The 25,599-nt window shown below is 42.8% G+C and overlaps 2 protein-coding genes and 1 long non-coding RNA gene across 4 annotated transcripts; 1 reads left to right on the top strand and 2 right to left on the bottom strand.

The window, feature by feature from the left end:
- The first annotated feature begins 43 nt into the window (after nucleotides 1-43).
- Nucleotides 44-25,599, top strand: LOC143217136 (coiled-coil domain-containing protein 170). Its single transcript, XM_076440936.1, has 18 exons — nucleotides 44-706; nucleotides 1,271-1,337; nucleotides 10,152-10,232; nucleotides 10,306-12,575; nucleotides 14,441-14,536; nucleotides 14,595-14,726; nucleotides 14,805-14,993; nucleotides 15,055-15,324; nucleotides 15,395-15,539; nucleotides 15,691-15,863; nucleotides 15,932-16,132; nucleotides 16,271-16,414; nucleotides 16,528-16,596; nucleotides 17,267-17,430; nucleotides 17,503-17,611; nucleotides 17,740-17,976; nucleotides 18,586-18,755; nucleotides 18,816-25,599. Exons 4-18 carry the CDS (start codon nucleotides 12,474-12,476, stop codon nucleotides 18,955-18,957), a joined length of 2,343 nt encoding a protein of 780 aa, XP_076297051.1. The 5' UTR covers nucleotides 44-706; nucleotides 1,271-1,337; nucleotides 10,152-10,232; nucleotides 10,306-12,473; the 3' UTR covers nucleotides 18,958-25,599.
- Nucleotides 1,176-6,164, bottom strand: Dbp21e2 (putative ATP-dependent RNA helicase Dbp21E2). Its single transcript, XM_076440948.1, has 7 exons — nucleotides 5,984-6,164; nucleotides 5,681-5,914; nucleotides 5,291-5,599; nucleotides 4,608-4,865; nucleotides 4,427-4,537; nucleotides 3,972-4,363; nucleotides 1,176-3,443 (listed from the first exon to the last, which is right to left on the bottom strand). Exons 1-7 carry the CDS (start codon nucleotides 6,053-6,055, stop codon nucleotides 3,200-3,202), a joined length of 1,620 nt encoding a protein of 539 aa, XP_076297063.1. The 5' UTR covers nucleotides 6,056-6,164; the 3' UTR covers nucleotides 1,176-3,199.
- Nucleotides 7,352-13,661, bottom strand: LOC143217154 (uncharacterized). Of its 2 annotated transcripts, XR_013010744.1 has the most exons (7): nucleotides 10,448-13,660; nucleotides 9,904-10,382; nucleotides 9,254-9,817; nucleotides 8,233-9,167; nucleotides 8,022-8,140; nucleotides 7,592-7,814; nucleotides 7,352-7,511 (listed from the first exon to the last, which is right to left on the bottom strand). It is a non-coding gene; the product is annotated as an uncharacterized LOC143217154 (long non-coding RNA). The 2 variants fall into 2 exon arrangements; XR_013010743.1 differs by having other exon boundaries at nucleotides 7,592-8,140; nucleotides 10,448-13,661.

The following is a 25,599-nucleotide window of genomic DNA, read 5'->3' as shown; positions in this document are numbered from 1 at the left end:
CACCGTGCATTCCTTCGACGAATCTCGTCTCTCGCCGCGATCTTTCTTCCCACAACCGCGCACTGGACACGCGAGATCTATGGCGCGCGATCTATGAATCACCGGGACCCGACGCACTCGTGTTTCCTCGGCTGCAGGCTCGGATCGCGGGCAACCGCATACAACACGGATCCACAACTGCACTGGACGCGTTTGTGTTCTCTCGATCCTCTCGTCTCAACTCGGCTCGTCTCGGCTCGATCACCAGCCGTGGATCCTTCCCCCGCGATCGATCCTCCTTCCGCTAGAGGCGTAACGCGATTTCCGCTTGCTCTTCTCTCCCCCTCGAGACTCCTGGATCTCCCTCGATCGATCAAATTCTACGTTCGAAGCCGACGAGTTGTTCTCTCTGGTTCCGAATACACTTCCACGGGGATCTTGATCGAAGATCCTGTCAGACGGATCACTATGACGCAGCTGAACCGACGGAAAAGTCGACGACAAGCGGCACCCGAGACGGAACACGATGAAACGACGCTAACAGGTTGCGCGCCGCCAGAATACTGAGTTCTGCTGAGTTCCCTTCTACTAGGCCGGTCCTCGCATCCCCTCCAGCAGAATGCAAAGCGCGTGCCTTTCAGAACTACAGCCGTTCTACCGGATGTTTCATAAATGGTGCTCGGGAGGACCGTGGTGGGGCAGATTTCACGCGAACGAACATCGAAGGGTAAGTACTTGTACCGGTGATTGTGAGAGTTAAACAAATTAACACATTACCGACCGGTGATTATTGCATAATTTTAAAAATTTGTGGTACATGGCTAAACACTTTTTAATGGAATCTTCAATAGCAACAGCAATATTCGTTGTGAACTAACAAGTCATCCTCAATAACGTCATCTAACAGTTTCATTTAAGATTGCAATGTAAAAGAAAATTTCTATGATTTCTTTTGGAACAGCACAGCTATTTCAAAGCCTTCCGGTAGGTAAAGTGTTAAAACATATTTTTGCATTGTGGAAGAAAATGTAGTACAATTTTATGAGCGACAATAGCAAACAGGAAATCCTGTAAACATTCATCACTGGACATCTCTATGCAAAATAAGAAATGTTTACCCGATCTGCGACAAGCTGGAGCGAAATGGAAATTTAGTTTCTTTCGTGATATGTTTAATAGGTTGAAAATAATATAACATTATTTTTTAATTCTTTTTATTGTTTTAAATTGTACCTGTTGATTTTTGTCATAAATGCATCAGAAATAAGAAAAATATTCATTTTGTTCACAGACCTGGAGCTATCGTGATAGAACTGCTTCTGGACGGTGATGAGATTCATTCGTGTTTGAAGATTCAGGTAATTGTCATTTTCAAATACTAATTGATCTACATATTTCAGTGAAAACAAATTGAATTAATCACGCTATTGGGCTTACAAAGCCGCTAAACGTTGCCGACAGTTTCCGCTGGAAATGGCATGACCGTTTGCACGAGCACTCGATCGTACAGTTCTTTTCGACCGAAAGTTCATCGGTACTCGTACTTGACACGATTTAACCTCTTACAATGGATCCTCTGATCTGATTCTCTTTGTTCATGATTCGATCAATTCATTTTCTTCGGTATACTGGTCGCGTGTGTCCGACATTAGCTTTGAATCTCCCGTTACCCCATTAATAAAAGAGAACCTCATCAAATATTAGCAACAGTCAGTCTAAAATACTGGGAAAAAGAGAAGATCTGTACCAATCGATTGTCTCTCAAGGTTTGAATGAAATCCTGATAGAAAACATTTTTATAACTTCAGGAATTGTGACATTAGCGTTGAACCTCCCCGTTAATAAAAGAGTGCCTCGTCAAATATTAGCAACAGTCAGTCTAAAATACTGGGAAAAAGAGAAGATCTGTACCAATCGATTGTCTCTCAAGGTTTGAATGAAATCCTGATAGAAAACATTTTTATAACTTCAGGAATTGTGACATTAGCGTTGAACCTCCCCATTAATAAAAGAGTGTCTCGTCAAATATTAGTAACGTTCAGTCTAAAATACTGGGAAAAAGAGAAAGATCTGTGCCAATCGATTGTCTCTCAAGGTTTGAATGAAATCCTGCTAGAAAAAATTTTTATAACTTCAGTAATTGTGCTAGAAAAAATTAGGAGCCGGTCATTTTGACCAGTCCGGTAGTTCTAGTGGTGTGTCACTGTCTCTGGCCTATCCCTTTCGCCCAAGTTAGTCTTTCGATCTACCGCGTATGAACAGTCAAGGATGATATCGGGAATGTCATTGTAAAGAAATGTTGGCCGCGAAAATAATGATTAAATTGCCAGGAGCGATACCGTTCTCCAGAGGACTCGGGCGTAGAGTCGTCGACACGCCCTAATCAAGGGAGCACGAAATGTTTCATTCGTGCGTTTCATTTCGCTAAAACGCAATGCGATTAAGAAACTGGTCTAGACGCGCGGTCTTGCCTTCAGGCAGTTCTATTTGCTAGGCGTAGGCGGCGAGTGTGGGAGTGTCGCCGGACATGACGGAACATTCGACCGACGGATGTACGCGTGGGTCGTGATCGCTTCCTTCCTCCAACCATAACATTCAAATTCGAAAATCTCAATCTTTAAACCCTCGCGCATCGATTTTCCCAGCTCTAGAACTACTTCTTTGGGATCTACGTTGATCCTGCAATCGAAGATCCCAGCTTGTAGAAAAGCGGAAGGCTTAAAAGGGTATATAGACTCGCTTTCATTTCTCGATAAAACAAATATAACGCCATCTTTCACTCGGTAAAAATTGTTCTATTAAGTCTTTAACTATTTATTTTCACAAGATATGATCGAAATCAACCAGCAAAGTTTCAATCTCTTAGATTGAACACGTAAGGGTAGTTACATGAAGACAGTTTCTCATTTTCGCAAATAAGTAGTACCAGGATTATGTCATGGTACTGTCCACGTGAAATTAGGCTAACCTCGAGGAGAATAATAGCAATGAATCGCAAACGGCAGATTGGGTTTTCGTGGAAACGGCTAGAAGGGCAACGACACTCGGTCGATTCTTTGATCCCATCGAGGGTCACTGCAAAGGTTTCATCCAAGACGTCTTTTTTCTCGAGTGACTTCACACACGCTCAACGAAGACACTGGGAGAAGGCTAACGAAGATCAGCGATCAATCGCGACGATTCTTTCCTTTATTCAAAGTATACAAGAGACCTATACGCTTCAATATGGAATATCCTGCGCATTTTCCAAGTTTTCGATTATTTGTTCCTCGTATTCAACTTCTGGTAGAATCTCCTCCTCCACATCTGCCGGCTCCGAATGCTCAAGATCGACAATGGGTATTGGCTTCATCCTCCTGGTGGCCCATTCGATTTTCTGAGTCAGAGTGATTTCCCGTGATCTGGATATGAAATTCGTCACTTGGCAATTACCGATTGTGCCTACTCTGCCCGTTCTGCCACACCTGTGTGAAATATTATACTTGAATTTGGCGAATTCCAGAAATTAATTGGATTCGTTTCAGTGATCCGTGTTCATCTACACGGTGTAAAGTAGGAGTAGCCAAACGTGACGTTATTGTTTTGAAGTAGGCGCCATAACTGAATCCATCTTCATATTTTCAACACCTTACTCATCAGTTCATCGAAATTTTCCGACAGTTTACAATTGTAGGAAGTGAATTGCCCAAGAGATCATTTCTCACTGTTTACATCGGTGCTCCAATAAACGTGTGTCTTTTGATCTAGCCTAACTCAATTAATTTAGATGCGTGATTGAATTATCTCTGTTTCCCCCTAAGCGAAGCAGATTCTACCCCTATTTTCGAACCCCAACAGTGAACAGAGAAAGTGCTCGAGTTGTATGGGGCATCTGAACTCGTACGTGAAAAATATTGACGCATGGTATGCAAAAGATTGGCCACCCCTGGTGTAAACAGTTACCACTCCAAATTTCTTCTCGGTTAACAATCTGATCAAGTTGGGACACCTACCTGTGAATGTACGAAGCCGTGTCCAACGGGAAATCGTAATTCAGAATGTGATTGACCATCACCGTATCCAGACCTCTGGATCCCGCGTTCGTCGTTGACAGAACGTACGTATGACCGTTAATAAACTCTCCGTATTTCCCTATCCGCACTTGCAAAGGCATACTTCCGTGCAAATTGGTAGTCGGCACGCCGCACTCGGTCAGGAACAGCTTCATCCAGTAAGAAGTGGTGTTAGAATTGCTAAATACAATGACGGACTCTTTTCTCGCAACTTTCGGCTTTATATACTTTAAGAGCAGGGCTGGTTTCTCGTTGGGACTCGTCCGAACAAATTTCTGTGGGACCAGTATCCTGTGCAGCTTCCCTGTGGTCACATGATCCAACGAATCCACCTGTGTATCATTAATCATCATTAAAACCCCTATATCACACCTTCTAAATCTTGCTTCACTTACGTTTATAATATTGCCTAGAACATTCTCCAAGCGCGAGGGAACCGTGGCAGAAGCTAGAATCAGCTGCACGGTCTCCGGGAACTCGTCGTTCGAGAGCTGATGGTATCCTATCTGCATAAACGAAGGCGCGTTATAACATCTGTTTCGTTATAACATTTCTTTTTATTGTGGGGTTACGCACAGGCAGTTTTTGCAGGAATACTTTCAACGATTCTTCGAAGGTACTGTGGAACAAGGCATCCACTTCGTCCAGAACCATGCACCGTATTAGATCCTTTTTGTAGACGCCAACCGTGAACAATTTACTGATAACACCGAAACTACCCACTAGAATATCAACTCTGTCGAGCGGAGGATCCAACATTTTTTGTTTCGTCCTACCACCGGTCAGCATTTTTACGCTAATACCCAGCGTCTTGCACCATTTGATTGATTCTATCTGGAAAATACAAATGGCGTTGCATTGTACAACACATCTGGATTCACCAGTTTTTCCACCGAGGTGTACAGCTTGTCAAATCTAGCTGTGCGGCTGAATGTCCCCCGCTGCGCAGTGGTAAATAGGCAGAACTTCACAACGATGGAGAACTGATCGTCACCTGTCGAACGATGCACGTGGGCGACAGTTCAGTTAAAAAGTAAAGTGAAACAAGTGTATTCACACAAACATATAAACAGTTGTTTTGTATGTTTACTGCTGTAAGAAATAATGGACAGTACGCACGTTTGACGAGGTGTGTACGTTACCATTCAAATGTTGCACTCTTCTCGCGTCTTTGTTTTTTTTTCTGCGCATTCTTAAGTTTTGGTCAACCGCACAGCTAGATTTGACAAGCTGTACAATACTAATCATTGAATACCAACCCCAATTTGAACTGCCAGCTCTCTAGTAGGAGCCACGATTACAGCAAAGGGACAGTTCATAGGATTACTTATGACCGATTTCCATTGTAATATCTGGGACATCAGCGGCAACAGATAAGCCAACGTTTTGCCACAGCCTGTTTCCGCTGTTAACAGTGTATGGTTACCGGAGAGTACTTTCGGTATTCCGAGCTGTTGAATTTCTAAGGGTTTCTTGATGTCGAATGATTCCAGTTGATTATGAACAGCAGCATTTAAAGGAAGATCATCGAACGTAGGAGATTCTTCGTCGTTTTCTTCTATGTTGTCCTAGGAAAAGAAGAACAAAGCAAGTTATAATTTCAGAATAAAATTGTACGCTAATGAATAACTTTAGCGAAAGCAAGACACCTCGTAGAAAGGGTATATATGAAAGTAATCGCCTCTAGATTTCCGGTGGTCCCATCTCTGGCTAGCTAACGGTATAGTTTCTTTCTTTTTATACGCCATACCCTTGTAAAAATTGAACTCCTTTCGTTTGCATTCTATTATCTTTACCTTCCCTTTTGGAAGGTCTTTCTTGGTCTTCGGCGAGGAATCGTGCAATTGTTCTTCATTTATACTTGCTTCAGCGACTGCTTTTGCCTGCACAAAAATTTACACGGTTAACCTGGTAAATACAGACCACAACCTAAGAAATAAAAAATCATTTACATAACGCCTTGACAATTTTACGAACGGCGAGTTCGCGCTGTTGCAGCACAGGTTGCAAAATCGGAATAACATTTTCTACGTGGATCGAATTCGCGTGTGTCACAAAACAGAAATACAACCAAATACAACCGATACAACGTTCCTACGCCGCCATTTTGGTACACGTGTGGTCAGTGGCGACCTCGTCAGCAAACAAAGGAACTTAACCTCCTTCGTCAGATAATACAGAAAATGATTCTTACTTCCGTCGGTAGGTAAATTAAAATAATCTTCTTCAATCTCAATAATGTCAAAACTTCAAATTTAGTGGTTCAAGCATAATAAAAGGCTAATCGACTAATGGCCAGTATTTATTCTACCTTAAAGTAGTTACTTTATTGAATAAAAATTTATCTACATGTTAAAAACATATAAAGTTATTAAGTGAAAAGCGAGTAAATATAAAAGTTTTTGGGGATCCGAAAAGAGTAGAATCGAGAAACTGGAATTGGTGCGCTTTCCAACGGATTTCAGAAGATTCTCGAACACAGGGTCCTGAAAAATAGCATAATTCGATCAAAATCGGAGCTCAAAATTATTGAAAAATAAAAATAAAAGCATTAACGCGTCCGCAAGAGGGACAGCGTCCGCTGTCGCGTACGAAACATACGTCAGTATTACAGAAACAGTTACAGCAACAATAAATCTCATAGCTTTCATACTGACACGTTGATTGTTTACCCTTGCAGATTGGATCCTGTACTGTTGTCCACTTACTAATGCGAAAACATTCTTCGCACTGCTATTTATACGAGTAAATTGTGCGTGGAGTAGCCCGTCGTGATATCATAATTATAGCGAGCCTTGTAAATTTTAGTAATCCTAAAAAGCATTTATCCTATAATCGTGACAATTCGCGGAAGGACAGATAGGGGAGTGTTGTGCAACTGGAATTACTATGCCGTTAATGTGCACGAGTATTCCGAGTGCATACTCGAGTGCGTGCTCGAATTATGTTGACTCGAGAACATTTTTAAAAAAGTTAGAAATCATGTCGAAGAATTGACTAATTTCGAAAAGTAAGACGAACTAGCAGAATATAATAGCTCGAAGTGTTTTTATTCATTTTGATACAAGATGTAAACCTTAATAATATATTTTTTTCTTAGGGATGAGACATTGCAAGATGTTATGGATGGGAATAGGTTATATTTATAACAATTACAATATAGTTTTTTAGTAAAAGTAGGTAATACTTTCATTATTTAGATTCTCCAAGTACTGAAACGTTATAAATGAAATATTCTGTATCCTGAAGATTCTTCCTCCAACATAGTGGATGTTTTTGGGATCGGGAAGGAGTAGAAAAAATTACTAAATTACTATACATACATATTTAGTTAATCATTTATTTTCACATTGTTTTAATACAGCAAGAACATACATCTTTCTTTATTTTATGGTTTCGTCGCTGGTCCGAATACCATTAGCGACCAACAGGCCGACCACAAAGGGTATCTATGGCATCCTTGCAGATAGGTTTGGGGTCCTGAAAATAGCAAAATTACATCCAGATCGGAGCTAAAAAATTATTGTATTTAACATAACACAAATGTAAAAATATATTACCGCCTCCGCTGTCGCGTACGAGACGACCGATACCAGCACAGAAACAGCTACAGCAACAATGAATCTCGCAGCTTTCATGGTGACGTGTTGATTGTTTACCTTTGCAGAATTGATGTCGTACTTTTGTCGACTAGTGCAAAAACATTCGTTGCACTGCTATTTATGCGGGGAGTGGCTAGCCGTGATATCATAGTTACAGCCAGTCTTGTCGATTTTAGTAGTCCTAAAAAGCATTTATCCTATAGTCGTGACAAAACGCGGAAGGACAGATAGGGGAGTGTTGTGCAACTGGAATTACTATGCCGTTACTGTGCGTGAGTATTCCGAGTGCATACGCCACCACATTGTGGATATTTTTGGGGTTCGGGAAGGAGTAGAATTAATTACTAAGTTACTATGCATACATATTTAGTTAATCATTTATTTTCACCTTGTTTTAATACAGCAAGAACACACATCTTCCTTTATTTTGTGGTTTCATCACTGCTCCGAGTACCGTTAGCGACCAGCTGCGGACTTTAAAGCAGAAATACTGAGAGGGTCAGGGTCCTGAAAAATAGAATAATTCCATCAAGATCGGAGCTCAAAAAATTATTGCAAAATGATTGAACAGAGTATCGATCGTAAAACACATTACATACCGCATCCGCTGTCGCGTACGAGACGAACGATACCAGCACAGAAACAGCTACAGCAACAATGAATTTCGCAGCTTTCATGGTGACGTGTTGATTGTTTACCTTTGCAGAATGAATTCCGTACTTTTGTCAACTAGTACCAAAACAATCTTCACACTGCTATTTATGCGAGTAAATCATGCGGGGAGTCGTTCGTCGTGATATCATAGTTACTGCCAGCCTTGTCGATTATAGTAGTCCTAAAAAGCGTTTATCCTATAGTCGTGACAAAAGGCGGAAGGACAGATAGGGGAGTGTTGTGCAACTGGAATTATTATGCCGTTAATGTGCACGAGTATTCCGAGTGCATACGCGAGGTACGGCCTGCGTATTCGAACTATGTTGACTCGAGAACATTTCTCGAGATTGAAATAGGATCATGAAGCATCTAAAGAAAGTTGGAAATCGTGTCGAAGAATTGACTAATTAGGAAAAGTAAGACAAAGTAGCAGAACGATGCTAGCTCGAAGTGAGCTAGCTTTTATTCATGTTGATGCAAAAATCAAATGGAAACCTTAATAATATATTTTTTTCGGAGGGATGAGACATTGGAAGATGTTATGTAGGGGTATACGTTCTATATTATAACAATTTTAGTAAAAGTAGGTAATACTTTCATTATTTAAATACTCCAAGTACTGAAACGTTATAAATGAAATATTCTGTATCCTGAAGATTCTTCCTCCAACATAGTGCATGTTTTTGGGGATCGGGAAGGAGTAGAAATAATGACTAAATTACGTAATATGCATACATATTTAGTTAATCATTTATTTTCACATTGTTTTAGTACACCAAGAATATACATCTTTTTTTATTTTATGGTTCCATCGCTGTTCTGAATACCGTTAGCGACCACAAAGTGATTTTATGGCATTCGTGCATATAGGTTTGGGGTCCTAAAAAATAGTATAATTCCATCAAGATCGGAGCTCAAAAAATTATTGCAAATCAATTGAACAGTATCGAACGTAAAACACATTACCGCCTCCGCTGTCGCGTACGAGACGAACGATATCAGTACAGAAACAGCTACAGCAACAAAGAATCTCGCAGCTTTCATGGTGACGTGTTGATTGTTTATCTTTCCGGAATGGATCCCGTAGTGTCGTCGACTAGTGCAAAAACATTCGTCGCACTGCTATTTATGCGAGTAAATCATGCGGGGGGTCGCTCGTCGTGATATCATAGTTACAGCCATCCTTGTCGATTTTAGTAGTCCTAAAAAGCGTTTATCCTATAGTCGTGACAAAACGCGGGAGGACAGATACGGAAGTTTTGTGCAACTGAAATTACTGTGCCGTCAATGTGCATGAGTATCCCGACTGCATACGCCACAACATTGTGGAAATTTTTGGGGATGGGGAAGAAGTAGAATTAATTACGAAATTACTATACAGACATATTTAGTTAATCATTTATTTTCACATTCTTTTAATACAGCAAGAACATACATTGTTCTTTATTTTATGTTTTCGTCGCTGTCCCGAATATACCGTTAGCCACCAAGTATACTCTTTTGGGCAGCCTTGCTGATAGATTGAGGGTCCTAAAAAATAGCATAATTCCATCAAGATCGGAGCTCAATAAATTATTGCAAAACAATGTAACAGTATCGAACGTAAAACACATTACCGCCTCCGCTGCCGCGTACGAGACGAACGAGACCATTAGGGAAGCAGCTATAGCAATCACAAATGTTGCAGCTCTCATAGTCGCTGTTATGTTCCTTTGCAGAATCACGTATTCCAGTCTGTTTGTGCAAAACGTACGCCACGTTGCTATTTAAGCTGGCTGGTATTAAGTGTTCGTTTTATCTTGCGCTTAAAATGTTGCTGTTTATCGTCGGAAATGTTATTGCTCGCATAAAAATCGTTTTGCAGATAAATTATCGAAACGTGAACCATGCGCGGCAGTTTCGCCGCTCGAAGAGATAAACATAACCACGGGACTAACTTACGAAGGTCAGTGTTAATGTTTCAAATGGAGCGTAAAATGAATTATTGCATAATTAAGGATTTAATTCTTTATTTGCAGGTATTCGCAACAATTTGGTTACATCTGTACTAGCGACCGGCGAGGGATGCGATGGTAGCAGCACTCAGGGCGGGCTTCTGAAAAGTCGAAAAATTTCAAAAATGATTTTACACGACAACGAAACAGCATAAAAACACATTACCGCGTCCGGAAGAGGATTAGCGTTCGCCATTGCAAACGAAGCGAGAACGATTAGGGAAGCCGCTACAGCAACAATGAATCTCTCCGCTTTCATGGTTACGAGTTGATTATCTACCTTCGGAGATTGGATCCCGTATTTTTGTGTACTCGTGCGGAATTATTCACCGCGCTGCTATTTATGCGAATAAATCATGCGGAGAGTCGCTCGCGTCGTGATAAGCGTAACCATGGGCGGCTATCATAGTCACGCGCGAGGTTTATCGATTTAAACAGCCGTAAACAGTATTTGTTGTATAGTCGTGACAAAACGCGGGCGAACAGATAGGGGTGTGTTGTGCAACTGGAATTACGATGTCGTTGATGTGCATGAGTATTCCGAGTGCACACGCCAGGTAGCGCCCGCGTGCTCGTTAACCCTTTGCCGTATTTTAACGAGTCAGACTCGTCATTTGAACAAAGTCTAACAAATGTGAATGTTATGTGTTTCCTTTTAGATGAAATAATATTTGATTCGTTTGTAATCAATATTTAAGCATTGAAACAAATGTAGCCATGCAAAAAATATAAATCTTCTTCTCCCTTCTACGACATTTTTCGGGACGAAGACGTTTTAATCACTGTCACTGTAAAGAAAATGGTACGGCAAGGGGTTGAACGCATCGATGAACAAACCTGCTAATTACAAGTGTCCTGTACGAGTGCTATTGATTTCTCGTTGTAACAATGCTAGGCTTTCGTCAACTTACTAATTAGCGCGCGTACCCCTCCGATGAAAGACCTGAAAGACAAACACTGTGGTCTTTTTGGTCCTAGTGACTCCCACTAATATTCCGACACTCTTAAAAACACCACAACCTTTTTAATATTGGAATATACGACTTGAAATTTTTGGAGAAGTCAGAACAGTTGGTTTGCTAAGCAACGTGACAAAATTTTTTGAAAAAAAACTGCAAGTTGTCGGAATTGCAGAGCAAATACTAAAAGTTGTATTTTTCAACTTTTTTATGTGGGCTTGTATGCAAAATTTAGAAAACACGTTTTGTAGATCGGTGCGAATTAAACGTATTCTGGAAATTTCGTCAAAATCGGTCGACATTGCAACGAGCTACAAACGTTTAAAGATGGTGAAAATTGCAGATTTTCACGATTCTCGGCGTCTAACTGCAATAAATCTAAGGATTCTTACATCTTTCAATGCCTGTCGTTTTTTCCTGCATCAACCGATCTACAAAACGTAGTTTTTTAAAAATTTCAATATAGGCCCGCATAAAAAAGTTATAATATGTAACTTTTAGTATTTTCTCTACAATTCCTATCAAATGCAATTTTTGACAAAATTTCTTTTCACATCCTGTAGTAAACTAATTGCTCTAGCTTCCCAAAACAGTTCAAATCGCGTAGTCCAATATTCACAAAGTTATCGATTTTTTTAGAGCGTCCGAATATTAATGGGAGTCACTGTAGGTCTCACCCTCTTTGGGGTGACAGCCTGAAAGATAATAATTATTCTCTTAGGACGCGGAGAATTTGTTGCTTGTTCGGAATAGAAACCTGGAGAAGTCAGAGTTTTTTATTGCGTCGGATTTGTAGTTTATTCTTCGATGATGAAAAACGAGTCTAGCGGATTCCCTATGTTTGCGCTCTCCACCCCCGTTTTTGCGGGGGTGGTTACCGACGCGACGTCTCGCTCGATGGGAAGAAGAGGCGGCAAGCCCGAGGAGGAACGAATAGTTGCTTGGATCGATGGATTTCGATTATCTTGAGGTCTAGCGTCGACGAAGGGTCGGCGAATCGTCGTGTACCTCGCGTCGACGCTCTGGCTCTGCTCCGCGAACGCTCCTCCACTCGCGCGAGGGTGCGTTTCTGCGCGGAGGCGCGGCGAAATATGTCCTCGAGGGGGTCACGTCCGTTCGGATCGTCCATTCCACGATCACGAGGCGGAACGACGTCACTCGATTGATAACCACGTCACACGGGAAGAGGAAAGTTCGAGGTAGACGTTGACAGAGAGAAATCCATCGGCGGAAATGTCGAGCGACGAGGAAACGGCCGAGGGGAAGGAAGCGAGGGAAACGGCCGAGGAGGATCTGCGGGTCTTCGAGACCCTTTGTATATCGTCGCCCCGAAAGGTGTCGTCTCTGTCGCATCGAGATTAATAAGAAAAAATATGAATAATAAAAGCACCAATGCTTGTCGCACTGTAAACACACACGCCAGTCGATCCGCAATCGCACTTTTCACGTTTCTATCGCACGAAGCTTGCGCTTTCCCTCCTTAACATCGCGCGGTCTGGTCACGTGACGCGTCAGCTGGTCGCCAGCCAACGGGGAGCCGCGACCAACCTCCGGGGCGTGTCGACTCGCGCGACGCTAAGGAGGGAAACGTCTCATCTTGTTGCTTTAACTCTGGAATCACTCGATCGAATGAAATTGTGCAAATTGATGGGGAACTATTAATCATAAAAATTGTAGGATAGTTGAGTAATTGTACGATAACAGTGAAACATAAAATCCGAGTACCGACACAGAGGTATCTCGTCCGCTAAGCCAGTTTAGTCGTTCTGGAATGCGATCGCGAAACTTTCGAAGCATATTCGTCGAGTGTTGCACGCAGAGAACAATCGATTCGAGCTGTTGCACTGTAGAGAACACCCCGTTCGTTCGGCGAACCCTCTGTTCCCGCGAGAATTCGTTGTTCGAGCCATTCTGTTTCGATCCCCGTTCGATTCGAGGCTGCCCGGCAGCGTCGTTCTTTGCCCTTTGTCCGCGCGGCGGCGTATCGCACGTGCTTTTCATACGTACTCTCCACCGAATTGAAAAGGTATTGACTGCGCGCGGAGCAAACGCCTCGTTGCCATAGCGTTGCATTGAATCGATTTCACCTGTCGTGTCCCGCACCTTCGCCGGTGGCGTGACGTTCGTCTGCGGCTCCTCTGCCACGTTATCACGATCGTTCGGATATTTCAACAGCCCTCACAAAGGGCTCCACACACACACACACACTGTCGCGTTATCCGCTTCCCTTTCGCAGCCGTAAGTTCGCCAAACGGCACCGGAACCGTTGCGGATCCCGCAAACGGCCTCTTCGTCCACATTGTCATAATCGTCCGACGTTTCCAGCTATTACAAAGGGCTCCGTACACGCTCTGGCGCGTCGTCCGTAGCCATAAGTTCGTCAAACTGCGTCAAACCTTTGCAAAGCCTGCTCCACTTCCACGCGGAGTCGCCAGATCAGGGGAATTGACTCGAATCGAGGGGAAAAGCCTCCTCTCTGCCAATACCGCGGTAGGACTGGTAGAAGGGGAAGGTAGAGTGGGAGACAAATCTTAATCTGGCGACTCTACATCATGGTACACGATTAATATACTGCGGATTTGACGAATTTATAACAAAACTGAATAAAAAATCGTCTAACGATTAACCCTTTGCAGTCGGAGCTATTCTAGTTCGAAAACCGAATTTTTCTTCCTCGAAATATTTCCATTTCGTATGATTTTCTGAATTTTATCGATATAAAACTGGTACAATACCTCGTAGAATACGTTCAGTAGTTCACTAAAATATTAAATACGTTTAGTAATTTATTGAATACGAATTTAACAATGCAACAAATATTTTGAATAACGGTAGAAGAATCATCGAGTGCAAAGGGTTAATAGACTGCAGATTTGATGAACTTACAAATTTTGCCTAATTTCTGTGTCTCGCAAAGCGCTCAAATTTTCTATTTCGCATGAATATCCGCAATTGGGATTTTCAAGATGCAAAAGCGTCCAAGAAGTACTCGGTCCCGATGCGTAATCCCGTTTCGAGTAGCTAGGATAGCTGGACCCGTTCGTGGTACCGCGATTGGTACCGTTGCTTCGCGAAGTGTCCTTCGTGGCTGGATGTATCCTAAATAAAGCGGAGTCACGTGATCGCGAGCACGCGAAACTGTTTCGCAGTCGAATGTCGGGAACCTTGTACAGGGAGCCACGAAACATTTTCTGCTGCAGGTTGTCCACGAAGACACGATGAGCCACGACCTGACGACCACCCTGAGGAGCGAGCTGGCGGCTCTGGAGTACAAACGCGACCGTCTCACGTCCGAGGTAAGCCACCGTCGCGTGCTTCTAGACCACGGGTCCCAGGCTTTACGAACTCGTTCAGCTGCAGGAGATGAAGAGCTTCGTGAGATCGCGGGATCAACGGATCGCAGAGATGCAGCAGGAGGCCGATCAGCTGCGCGAGCAAGCCGCCAGACAGACTGCCGTCGTCGCCAGCCTGAAGAAGCGCATACAGGTTTGCTGCGTACCCCTAACGACACGACCTTCTCTTAACTATTTAATCGTTAATGATCGTTAATCGTTGCGGTGTCAGGAGCTGGAGGAACGCGAGCGAAATCTTTACGCTGCCCAAGGCCGGAACGAGATCACGACGCAGGGATTGCAGCGGGACTTGAAGTACCGCGAGGAGAAGATCAGGGACTACGAGAAGAAGGTCCGCCAGCTGGAACAGAATATCTCCGAGGAGATCCAGCAGAAGGAACGAGCGCGTTTGAGTCTTCAGGTTCGGTTCTTCGTGCACGCGATGTCTCTGGGAAATAGTTCAACATCTTGTCTGTTTGAAGGACTTCGCGCGACAACTGGCGCACGCGTTGAACGTCGAGTACTGCGAGACGGTGCACCCCAGTCCCGAGATCGTCATTCATAAAGCTGAAGAGCTGGTGCAGGAGGCGAACCGGCTTCGAGCGAAGACGGCCAACACGGAGGCGCAACTTACTACCATTCAGGTGGACTTCAGGAGCTGCAGGGATGCTCTGGACCGCACGGTTGCGGACAAGGAGCAGCTACAGAGACAGGTGTCCTCGTACCTGATCGACTTGGACAGGCTGAAACAGGTGCGGTCCGACTTGATTTAAATCGACCGCCTCTTCCGACTCAGAATTTCATGTTCTTTGCGACTGACAGGACAAGGAGTGTTTGGAGATGCAGCATCGGGTGGCGGAGAGGGAGCTGAACGATTTGAGAGACAAGCTGGTGAACGCGAACAGAAGCATGACGAACGCGACGGGGAACATATCGAGCCAGGAGGCGCTGATTTGCCAGTTGAGAGGTGCTGAAACGGTCCGGCGAACTCTGACACGTTCGCTGCTACCATGTTCTCTTGTCTTCATTGTTAAACATGCACTAGTTTCATTGACGACGGTAGCGAACGTGTCGAGCACCGCAGAAATTGGCAATCGAGGGTTTCTCTGTTCCCGCAGACGAGCTGAAGCACCGCGACGAGAAGATGCAACGCGCCCAGCACGAGACAAGACACTTGCTCGAGTCGCTAGCGATCTTGGTCAGCGGGCCCAACCGATTCGTCGAGTCCCACGAGAACGCGATCAAGGACCGAGTCAGGGAGATCCTAGCCGAGAACAAGGACCAGGCTCTGGTAGCGTAACGTTTATCAATTGTTCTTTAACGTTCACCAATTGTTCCGAGATTCCTCCTTGTCCGTAGAATATTCAAACACTGCGGGAAAAGGTGAACACGGCGACGGACTCGTCGAATCGGCAGAGCGAGCTGATCGAGACCACCGTCTCGAAGATACGGAACCTTGAGGAGGACCGATCCTGTCTCGAGAGCAAGATCCGCAAGATGGAGTCCGAGCTGACCAGCTGCGAGCTGTCCAAGGAAGCCCTGAGCAGAGACAAACAGATGGTACGAACTCTTCTACTCAAGCTTGATGAGCTTACAGCACGAGCCTAACTTTGGTTCAGAGATAATGATGGTATCAATGCAAGAACGCAAGCTTTCTTCCCTAGAAAGGATGTTCACCCCTGTACAATTGTCTTCCAGTTCGTCAGCTTCCTGGACCGACTGGGCAAGGCGCTGCAAATGGACGAGATCTCCGAGGAGATGGGGCTCGACCTGCAAACGGAGTCGTTGCTGGTGCGAGCCGAGCAACTGGCCAGGCTGGAGACCGACAAGCTGGTCGACAAGGTGCCAAATCCGATTGACATACCGTTCGTTCGTTGTTTAGCACGGTGACGGCGCTAACGTCTCGTTTCTTCTGTGTTCCTCTATCGCGAACCCTGCGCTTTCTACCCCCGCAGTACTCGTACACCACCTTACCGAGGATTCGACGCGAGCGGTCCTTCCACGAGCTTTCCTCCGCGAAAGAAGTAAGCCCCCATGGCCCCACGAGGTCTCTCACAAACCACCCTACAAAACTAGAGCTTGTCCGGAGCATTGTTTACGTGGGATCTCCTAAGCGATTTACTCCATTCCGTCGAGAACGCTATCTTGTGCGTCTGGACGCGCAGCAGGAAGTTACGACGAATGGAGTATGGATCGTACAACGTTTAAGGCAGGGGTGGGCACGGCAGGGCCCCTCAAATTCCTGGTTCCGACACCAACCTCCCTTACATGCAGCGCGTGCCTTCGTTTTTCCATCAAAGATGGCGGTTCTCAGTAGTCAAAAGCGCTAGATAAAAGATCAATCTAGGTCGCAATCGTCCCCAAAAGTATATTCTTACATTTACGAGGCGTAATTTGCATTATTCGCAAGTATAAAGCTGCGACAGCCACATGTTGCCGAATATTGCAAATTGGTGGGGATGGGGAAAAATGCCCACCCCTGTTTTACGGGATCCCACCTTTAGTTTGCGGCTGTAGGCTGGACACCCGGGCGCACCCCTGTACCCACTCAACTAGTGCTTCTCGCGATGTTCCTGCATCAAACCTAACGTTTAGCGCCACAATACTCGCATGAACTTCGACAGAGTCACACTGGACGTTAATGTCCAGCCTCTATTAGTGTCAGCCTCTTTGTGTTTCTGTTTCTTCCTGTAGACCTCGGTGGTCTATCAGCTGCAGCGCCGCGTCAGGACGCTCCGGGAGCAATTGCAGCGTAGGGACCTGCACCTGGATCTACTCCGCAGGAAGCTATCGCTGCAGGAGGACAGCGTCAGGATCAAATCGTTGCTTCAGACCGAGAGGGACGAGGCGAATCTCCGGTATCGATCCTCTGTTCTTATTGAATTTAATCATTTGAACCCTGTTTCACGGGGAAATGCGCTGGTTTCAAGGGCGAAGAAGCTGGCCAAGCAACTGGACCGTCTGCAGACGCAATACTTGGAGGAGAAAGCGAGGAACCGCGAGCTCAGCGCGCAATTGACCGAGGCTGCTGATTACAAGGTCAGATTCCGGTCAGATTCGAGGTTTTCGCAATGAACGAGGTGTCCGATCGTTCGCATACGATTTCCCAGCTCCGCAACTATTCAGTCGAATGTTCGGGAGATGATTATCGTGCATTGTTCTCGCAGATAGCGGCTTTGGAGCGCAGCCGGAAGATAGAGGAGCTGCAGAAGCGGCTGGTCGAGAGCGAGATGCTGCGGACGCGTTGCACACGGAAGCTGACGATGCTGAAGGAGCAGATCAGAAGCTGCACGGAAACTGCCGAGCAGGAGAGGTCTATCAACGACCATTCGCTGCAGTTGCTCAGGGATGAGCTTGCCCAGATCAAGCAGAATCTCTCCGACGTCACCAAGAGAGAGTCCCAAGTATGCGAACGCTGTGGGATTTCCTAAAAGCGGCTGGACGCAGCGTTTTGCGATCCATACTCTATTCGTAGTAAATTTCTCCTGCGTTTCTGGAGGCACAAGTTTGCGTTCGTGATGAATGGAGTGTGAGAGGCTCTAGGATCGTCCAGACGTGCTTAGGAGATCCCATCTTTAGACAGTGTTGAATTACGATTGCACAGCCTCCTAAATATCTCCTTCATAAATTATTATCTCCTTCTTAAATTAGTTTTAACGAACACTCTTTGTCCAAACATCTTGTCACTAAGATTGCTGCGTTCTGGAAGGCTGGTCATCGTCGTGTAAGAAAACGTCCTCATAAACATAAACACAAAATTGAGTTGTCTGCGAATGCGAAGCGGAAGAAACGCGGAAAGAAATGAAAGATATTTTTCGCATTAAGGGAGTAATGTACACATTGAGTAATTTACATGATATTGTATTTCGATTACAGTCGTGATCCGCGTAATTAGCCACTCAATTAAGTGAAAGGTTCGAATCATGCGATGCGATTACAATGTAAATTACTGTGTATATCACGTAATTGAATCGCAATGTATTTAAATTAGCACAACACTGCTGCCGTTTCAGTTGCAGAGTTTCCGGGTCTCCGTGGTGAAGCTCCTGTCCGAACCGATCTGCACACCGGACTACGAGATCGTTTCGCGGCTGCAGAAGATGGCGGCGGCGCATCGCGACTTCACTATGCTGTCGCGCAGGTACGACGAGCCCTTGGACAACACGCCCTCCAGATGTACCAGGTAAGACCAAGCTGCACCGATCAGATTGCAATCGTTGATTCGCTCGGTTCTATTCCGCAGCGTTCATCCGGTGCATCCCCATGGATCGCCAGGATCGAGATGCACCCGCTACGAGGACAGCGGCTTCGCCGATCCACCGGATCTACACGACATCGAGGACGAATTCGGCAAACGACCGGTTCGCAGCAGCCTTCTTCCGTGACGTCGGCCGCGATTCAACTTGTGAATGTGGGACCAGACGTCATCTCGATGATGCGTTGCGTCGATCACGCCGCATCTCGGTGGACCGTCGCGTTTACGTCACGTAAACGTCACCGGTTTCACGACCGATCGACGGACACCATTTTGTCGATCGTGCTCTCGTGCCTTACTGTTTGCATAAGCCAGGGGAGGCAGGGCCGGCCATCTGGAGGGTGCAGCGGATGCTATGCACCGGGGCCCCGCGATTGAGAGGGCCCCAACATGATAAAGAACTAAAATAATGTAATTTTTCTGAAGTAATTTACGTATTAGCAAAAACAAAATAACGCGTTAAATAAACATGCATTAGTAATATGTGTTAAATGCTTTCGGCGCAACGGTTCGATCGTTTATTACTAATTATGAAGCAATTTTGCTAATTATCAAACAAAATCAACGTTTCGATCCTAGTTTGGATCCTTTTCAAGATTTATTTGGAGTTTTTCGCCATCCATGATAAATATGTTTCTTCGTTTCTTGAAAAGCATCCAAACTAGGATCGAAACGTTGATTTTGTTTGATAATTAGCAAAATTGCTTCATAATTGGTAATAAACGATCGAACCGTTGCGTCGAAAGCATTTAACATTTATTAACAGCAAATACGATCGATAGAAGAAACATATTTATTAGTAATATATGGTCGCGTTTGTAAGTTCTTTTACTTTACAAAAAATTTAGGGCCCCAAATGGTTTCTTGCATCCAGGCCCCTTTATAGCGAAGGCCGGCCCTGAGGGGAGGCCAACCTTTTACACACCATACGCCAATTTTTTCACATACGAGTTCAGATGTGCCTTAACGGTGTCTATGAATATTTATAATAATACAGGGAGAGAGAGTCTCGTAACGTGCCGATCTCAAATAACTCGTAAATGTTGCATGGTTTCCTGGGAGACATACAGTGCTCTAATCTGTTCTTCATTACTTTGCTTTTTTATCGAGATATGAGGCTCACCTTCAGCTGTTTAAATGGAATGTCTGATGTTTTTTCTAGAATTCGCATGAACTATAAAATTATGTGTACAAAAGTATTATTCAAAGTGGGACTTAAAAGAATAAGTACAGGCCCAAGCATCCAATGCGCCACAGGTTGGCCACCCCTGGTGTAAACAGTTTTCAAAATTTTGAATTTATAGAATGTTCCTTTTGTTTATGAATCACGGAGAAAAGATTGCCGCGGCATTGCCACACTTCTCCGGTGAAGATGACAGAAAGAATCAAGCGATGTAAAATAAAATTATGGGATCCCACTCGAGAGAAAGTCCAATCGCACTTCGCTACTATCTCTGTCGCAACTTGTTCCTGCAAATGATAAGAAGAATCAAACGATGTGATATCAAATTTCACTAGAATACGACGTCGAACGTTTCTGCAAGTAAGCTGTAACATTTAGTAGATAAGAAGACGAAATCGGTCCTTGCTTTAGGGTCACCGATGCGATTGAGGATCCCATGCACACAGGATTTCTGTTTTTTATTAGCAAAAAATTGATTAATATGACTTTTTACGACTTTATTTATTTGAAATGAAATTTTCACCGTACTAAAAATGTTTAAAAAAGCGAAAAAAATGGTAATTCGATGGTACATTCTCATCGTAAACAGCACACAACTTTCTGTTGTGTGTTGATGAAACAAAAAAGCTGGAGGTGATGGAAATGCGCGTATTGTTTTTGCATATGTGCTGCGATGATAAAAAAATACTTGGAATGTAAAAATGTACTTCAAGGCAGGAAATGACGTCGTCGGAAATGTCAGTTATCGAGATATACCACGATTTTGCAATTGATAATAATGATAAGTAATAACAAATGGAAGCAATGCCATCTCTACACGAAAAACGAAATTACTTTTCGAACGACCTCGAACAAGCAGATACAGAGCAGGTTGGGCACATTTTCTTTGCGATAAATGTGTAAATATGAAATTAGATGGGACTCTGCGATTTTATTATCTATCGAGAGTATGTTATCTGGAGAGTTGGTGTTTCGGTGTACAATAAAAGAATTTCGATTCTCCCACCATTGACGGGAAGACTTAATGAATCCCCGCGGTCTTAGATCGTCGACTTTGCCTGTCTCGAAAAAGGACACGCAGTGGTGCATAGTTGCAAAATGGTGTAATCTCTTCTGCCACATCTTGTTGTGCCAATGGAACTGTGATGCAACACACAGGTGAGTCAGGAAATCAGAAAATTACAGCTGTTATCAGCTATTAAAAAACGACCCGATATCTGTCGCGATACGCGACTCACCTGCCAGCTTGCGATTATATCAAAAGCGATTTGTAACAAGAACTGTCCTCGACATTGTTTAACAATCCGAATTATCGTTAAACTATTGCATACACACATTTTTCTGGTATCTCTCATATTTTTCTCGATTTGAACACATGCATATCTGTACTACATTTTCGTCAAGGTAAAATTACGCGATTTACGATTATGTTTCAGCAAGTTGGAAAATTTCATCGTTTTATTTAAACATTTCTTCCGGCATAGAACAATTGTACGGATATGAAATTGATGTCATACCTCGTACAATACTTAAATGTGTAGTAATTGATTATGTATTGGATTAGATACCAACGTATTTAATTAAAGAATATTGTGAATAACGGCACAGCAATTTCTAGTGGCGACTCTGAGTCACCCCTTCACTGCTAAGCGTTAATATCAGATCATACGACTTGAATTTTTTTGAGAAGACGCGAAATGTTTGGAAAAATTGCGATTGGTCGAAATTACAAATTAAATAATAGAAGTTGTTCAAAACTCTTCTTTGTTGGCCGATATTGAAAATTTAAAAAATTGGTTCTGTATATCTGTGTTCGTTCCATACGATTTTGTTCATTTTATATGATTTTATGATTTTGTTCAGTTTATATGATTTTATTTATACGATTTTGTTCATTTTATATGATTTTATTTATACGATTTTGTTCATTTTACATGATTTTATTTATACGATTTTGTTCATTTTATATGATTTTATTTATACGATTTTGTTCATTTTACATGATTTTATTCATTTTATACGATTTTTGTTCATTTTATATGATTTTATTCATTTTACATGATTTTGAGTACGAAAATTCATGAATACGAAATCGATATAATATTTCATACAATACTTAAATGTGTAGTGATATTGATTAGATACCAACATATTTAACAATGTGAACAATATTATGAGTAATGGTACAGCAATTTTTAGAGGTGACTCTGAGTCATGGCAATGTCTCCACGCTTTTTTACTGTAAATCGACCGGAAGGCATATCGTAGCACATGTTGTGAACATGAAACACCGGTGTATTGTCTTTATCCCAGACGCAATAAACGCTTTCTTGTCCACAAAACACGTTGTGTCGCAAGAACCGTTCAAAAGAAGCGTCGGAATAAGCGAGACACTGATTTGGTGCAACCGTACCCTGACTTTAATCGAGTTAATTTCGCAAATGTCTCCGGAGTTTTTTCCCATTGTCGACGATACAATGTACACAAAATTATCTCCGGATATCTGCACGTCGCGCGCTGTTTCTACTCTGAAAAGTTTCTTTATCGTTCCGCGAATCGTCACAGCAAAGTCTTAATCTAGCCGCTCCCGCTGCGCTGATAGAACCGGAACGAATGGAATTTTCAGGGGATTTACAGTGAAGACTTCCCCGTGTCTGAAGTCATTATCATTTTGAACTATCAGCAAGATCTTAGATAAATGTCAGTGAGAATGAGTCGTTGGCGGTTAAGTAGTTAGTTTTGTCCAGTCCAGATATCTTATAACACAATGTTCAAGTAGCATTTGCTCAAAAATTCAGTGGAATATTTATACTGGGTGGGTCTGGCAGCCATTCTCCCAAAGCCACTTCTGCCACACTACGAGGATTTTAAAAATGAGGGCAATTCGAGAATTTCTTTTTCGTACAAAACTAGGGTCTTTTAAAACTCAAGATATACGTCTTGTTATACGATGTTCGAAGCATTTGGTAAAAAATTGAGTGGAATATTTTAACTGGTTGAACGTGGCAGCCATTTTCCCAAAGCCACTTCTACCACACTAAGATGATTCGAAAAATAAAGGCAATTCAAGATTTTTTTACATGCGAAAAATTAGGGTTTTTTAAACATCAAGATATACATCTTGTTATACGATGTTCGAAGCATTTGTTAAAAAATTGAGCGGAATGCTTTAACTGGTTGAACGTGGCAGCCATTTTCCCAAAGCCACTTCTGCCAGACGCCGCAGACTGTTCGCCACGAAGCAAGAGATAGAAATAATAAAAACTAATTATTATTGGATATTTATATAGATCGACATCTAGACTAACAATAAGTATAAATGTCCATTAATCTAAATTCTAAATCTGAATCGAAAGCGAGAAATAGCCTTCACGTGCAACGAGAGTACAGTGACGCGTTTATTAGCGAGAAAAATCGCGCTCGATATTCTCGCGGCATGGTAGAAAAATAAGGATCAATTATGGATTTCACTCGCGCGAAGATAACTTATCGCTAAAGCTGTATTTGCTCGTTAACGTGTTCCGATAATGCGTTGATCGCTAGATCCGGTAACAATGTTCGACACGATGTACGGTAGTCTCGCGAAATATTGTAAATTATGTTGCTGCCTTTAAGCTTCGATAGAAAACTTCGAGCTTCGAAGGAAAGAAATTCGACTGTACATATGCATGCACGGGAAATATAGGATAGTTTAACATTAACAGCCAATATTACCAGCAGCTATTGTCACCTCGGGAACACGTCTGCTTTGAATTTACAAAATTCATTGTTGAGCTTACGCAGACATCAAGTTAATAAATTACACTCTGCAGATCCTATCCTCCGGTTTCGATGATTTTTTTAATGCGTCGTAAAAAGTTGACAGTTCGCACAATACATCTAATCTAATCGATTCTAATATATCTAATCTATATCGATCTAATCATCTAATACAGGGGTGGCCAACCTGTGGCCCATTGGATGATTATAAGCGGCGAATTGCAACTTTGTGCCTACTTATTCTTTCCCTTCACGTCTGTTTAAATACACGTGTATTTAGATAGACGTGTATTTCACGTCTATTTGAATTCCTATTAATTTTTAGGATACAGTTACTAATTTTCGACAGCAAAATATGCTGTTACTGGAGGGAATATTTGATCAAACAAAGGAAAGGGTTGCTATCGAAAAGTCAACGATGTTACACTTACCACTATTTGCTCGGGTGCAGCAAGAAACCTACTTGCCTACCTTTCTGACCCAATATCGACGTTTCTCGATCCACTTTCTCGCGTCTTCAGTTTCGGAGAGGAGACGACATTGAAATTATGATCAGTGGGGATCGTTAGGAGTGAAAGAGGGTTGAAACATTGAATAACTAACGCATGCGTTTCACTTCGTGAAATTCAGTTTATTTCAAATGCTCTCGGATATAGATACATTTCGAGGGGATCGGGCATCTTTCATCGAGGATTATTTATCCTTTTTGAAGTATCTTTTTCAGTAGCGCTCCGATACCCGCCTCAGCCTCCGCGTCCTGCGAAAATGATTCGATTGCACTCATGCGATTCAAAAAATTCGACCGAACTTACAGGCTCTTCCATTAAGAAGTGTTATTTCAAATATTAAAGAAACGATGTTCTTTTTCGACAATTTACAATCTTTTACAATTTTATAAAGAAACGCTGTTCTTTTTCTATAATTTACAATCTTTTGCAACTTCATAAAGAAACGCTGTTCTTTTTCCACAATTTACAATCTCTTGCAGCTTTATAAAGAAACGCTGTTCCTTTTTTATAATTTTATAACTCCACTAACCACGTGTCCCAGGACAACTTTAATCTTCACAAGTGGCGCGAGATATAAAAGTGACACTTTCTAATGGAAGACCCTTTGCGAAAAGTGTATACTTACAGCGTCCGGAGATGCGTCAGCTTCGGGATCAGCGTAGCTCATAGAGATGAACGCCACCATCATAATGGCCACAATGTTGAACAGTAGTTTGAAAGATTCCATGTTGCTTGTACAACTAGAGTACTTCTATGACTAGAGTGACCATAGCTCAACTATTTATACTAGACAAAACCTGGCAAAACAGCGACATTATTGTCCCTATCGGGAACGTTAAAAATGATCGTGAACGTCGCGTTAAATTTTATGCAAAACACCGCAATACGATTGGAACACGATGCATTCGGCGTTTTGGACAGGTGTACGCAGGTCTGTGAGATCACGAACTTCCATAAAGCGATTATTTAGCGATTAGACTCTCGAGCGAGTCACGGTTCGTCAAGGACTTGTGAAGGTCTACTTTGATTTTTTAAATGTGTAAATGGCTATGTCGAAAAATTATTAGTGTAGGAGTTGTTTTAATTTAAGTATTTGGATAGATAAAGATCAATACAAGCAATCCTCTCCCTAGGCTCCGATGTACCAACGATCTTAATTCTTAATTAATTTAACCCGGCGTTTGTTAGGTGGAGTCTCACAGACCCCAGAGATTGTAGATTGATTGTAACATTGTAAAGATGTTTCATTAGTTAAGTATTTTTGAATAATAAAATTTTAATTTCGTGGATCTGCGTTTTTACTCTGATAAATTGCAAGCCT

This window comes from Lasioglossum baleicum, chromosome 16, assembly GCF_051020765.1.
Source record: "Lasioglossum baleicum chromosome 16, iyLasBale1, whole genome shotgun sequence".
In the NCBI taxonomy this organism is placed as follows: Eukaryota; Metazoa; Arthropoda; class Insecta; order Hymenoptera; family Halictidae; genus Lasioglossum; species Lasioglossum baleicum.
This window is presented reverse-complemented; position numbering and strand designations above follow the sequence as displayed.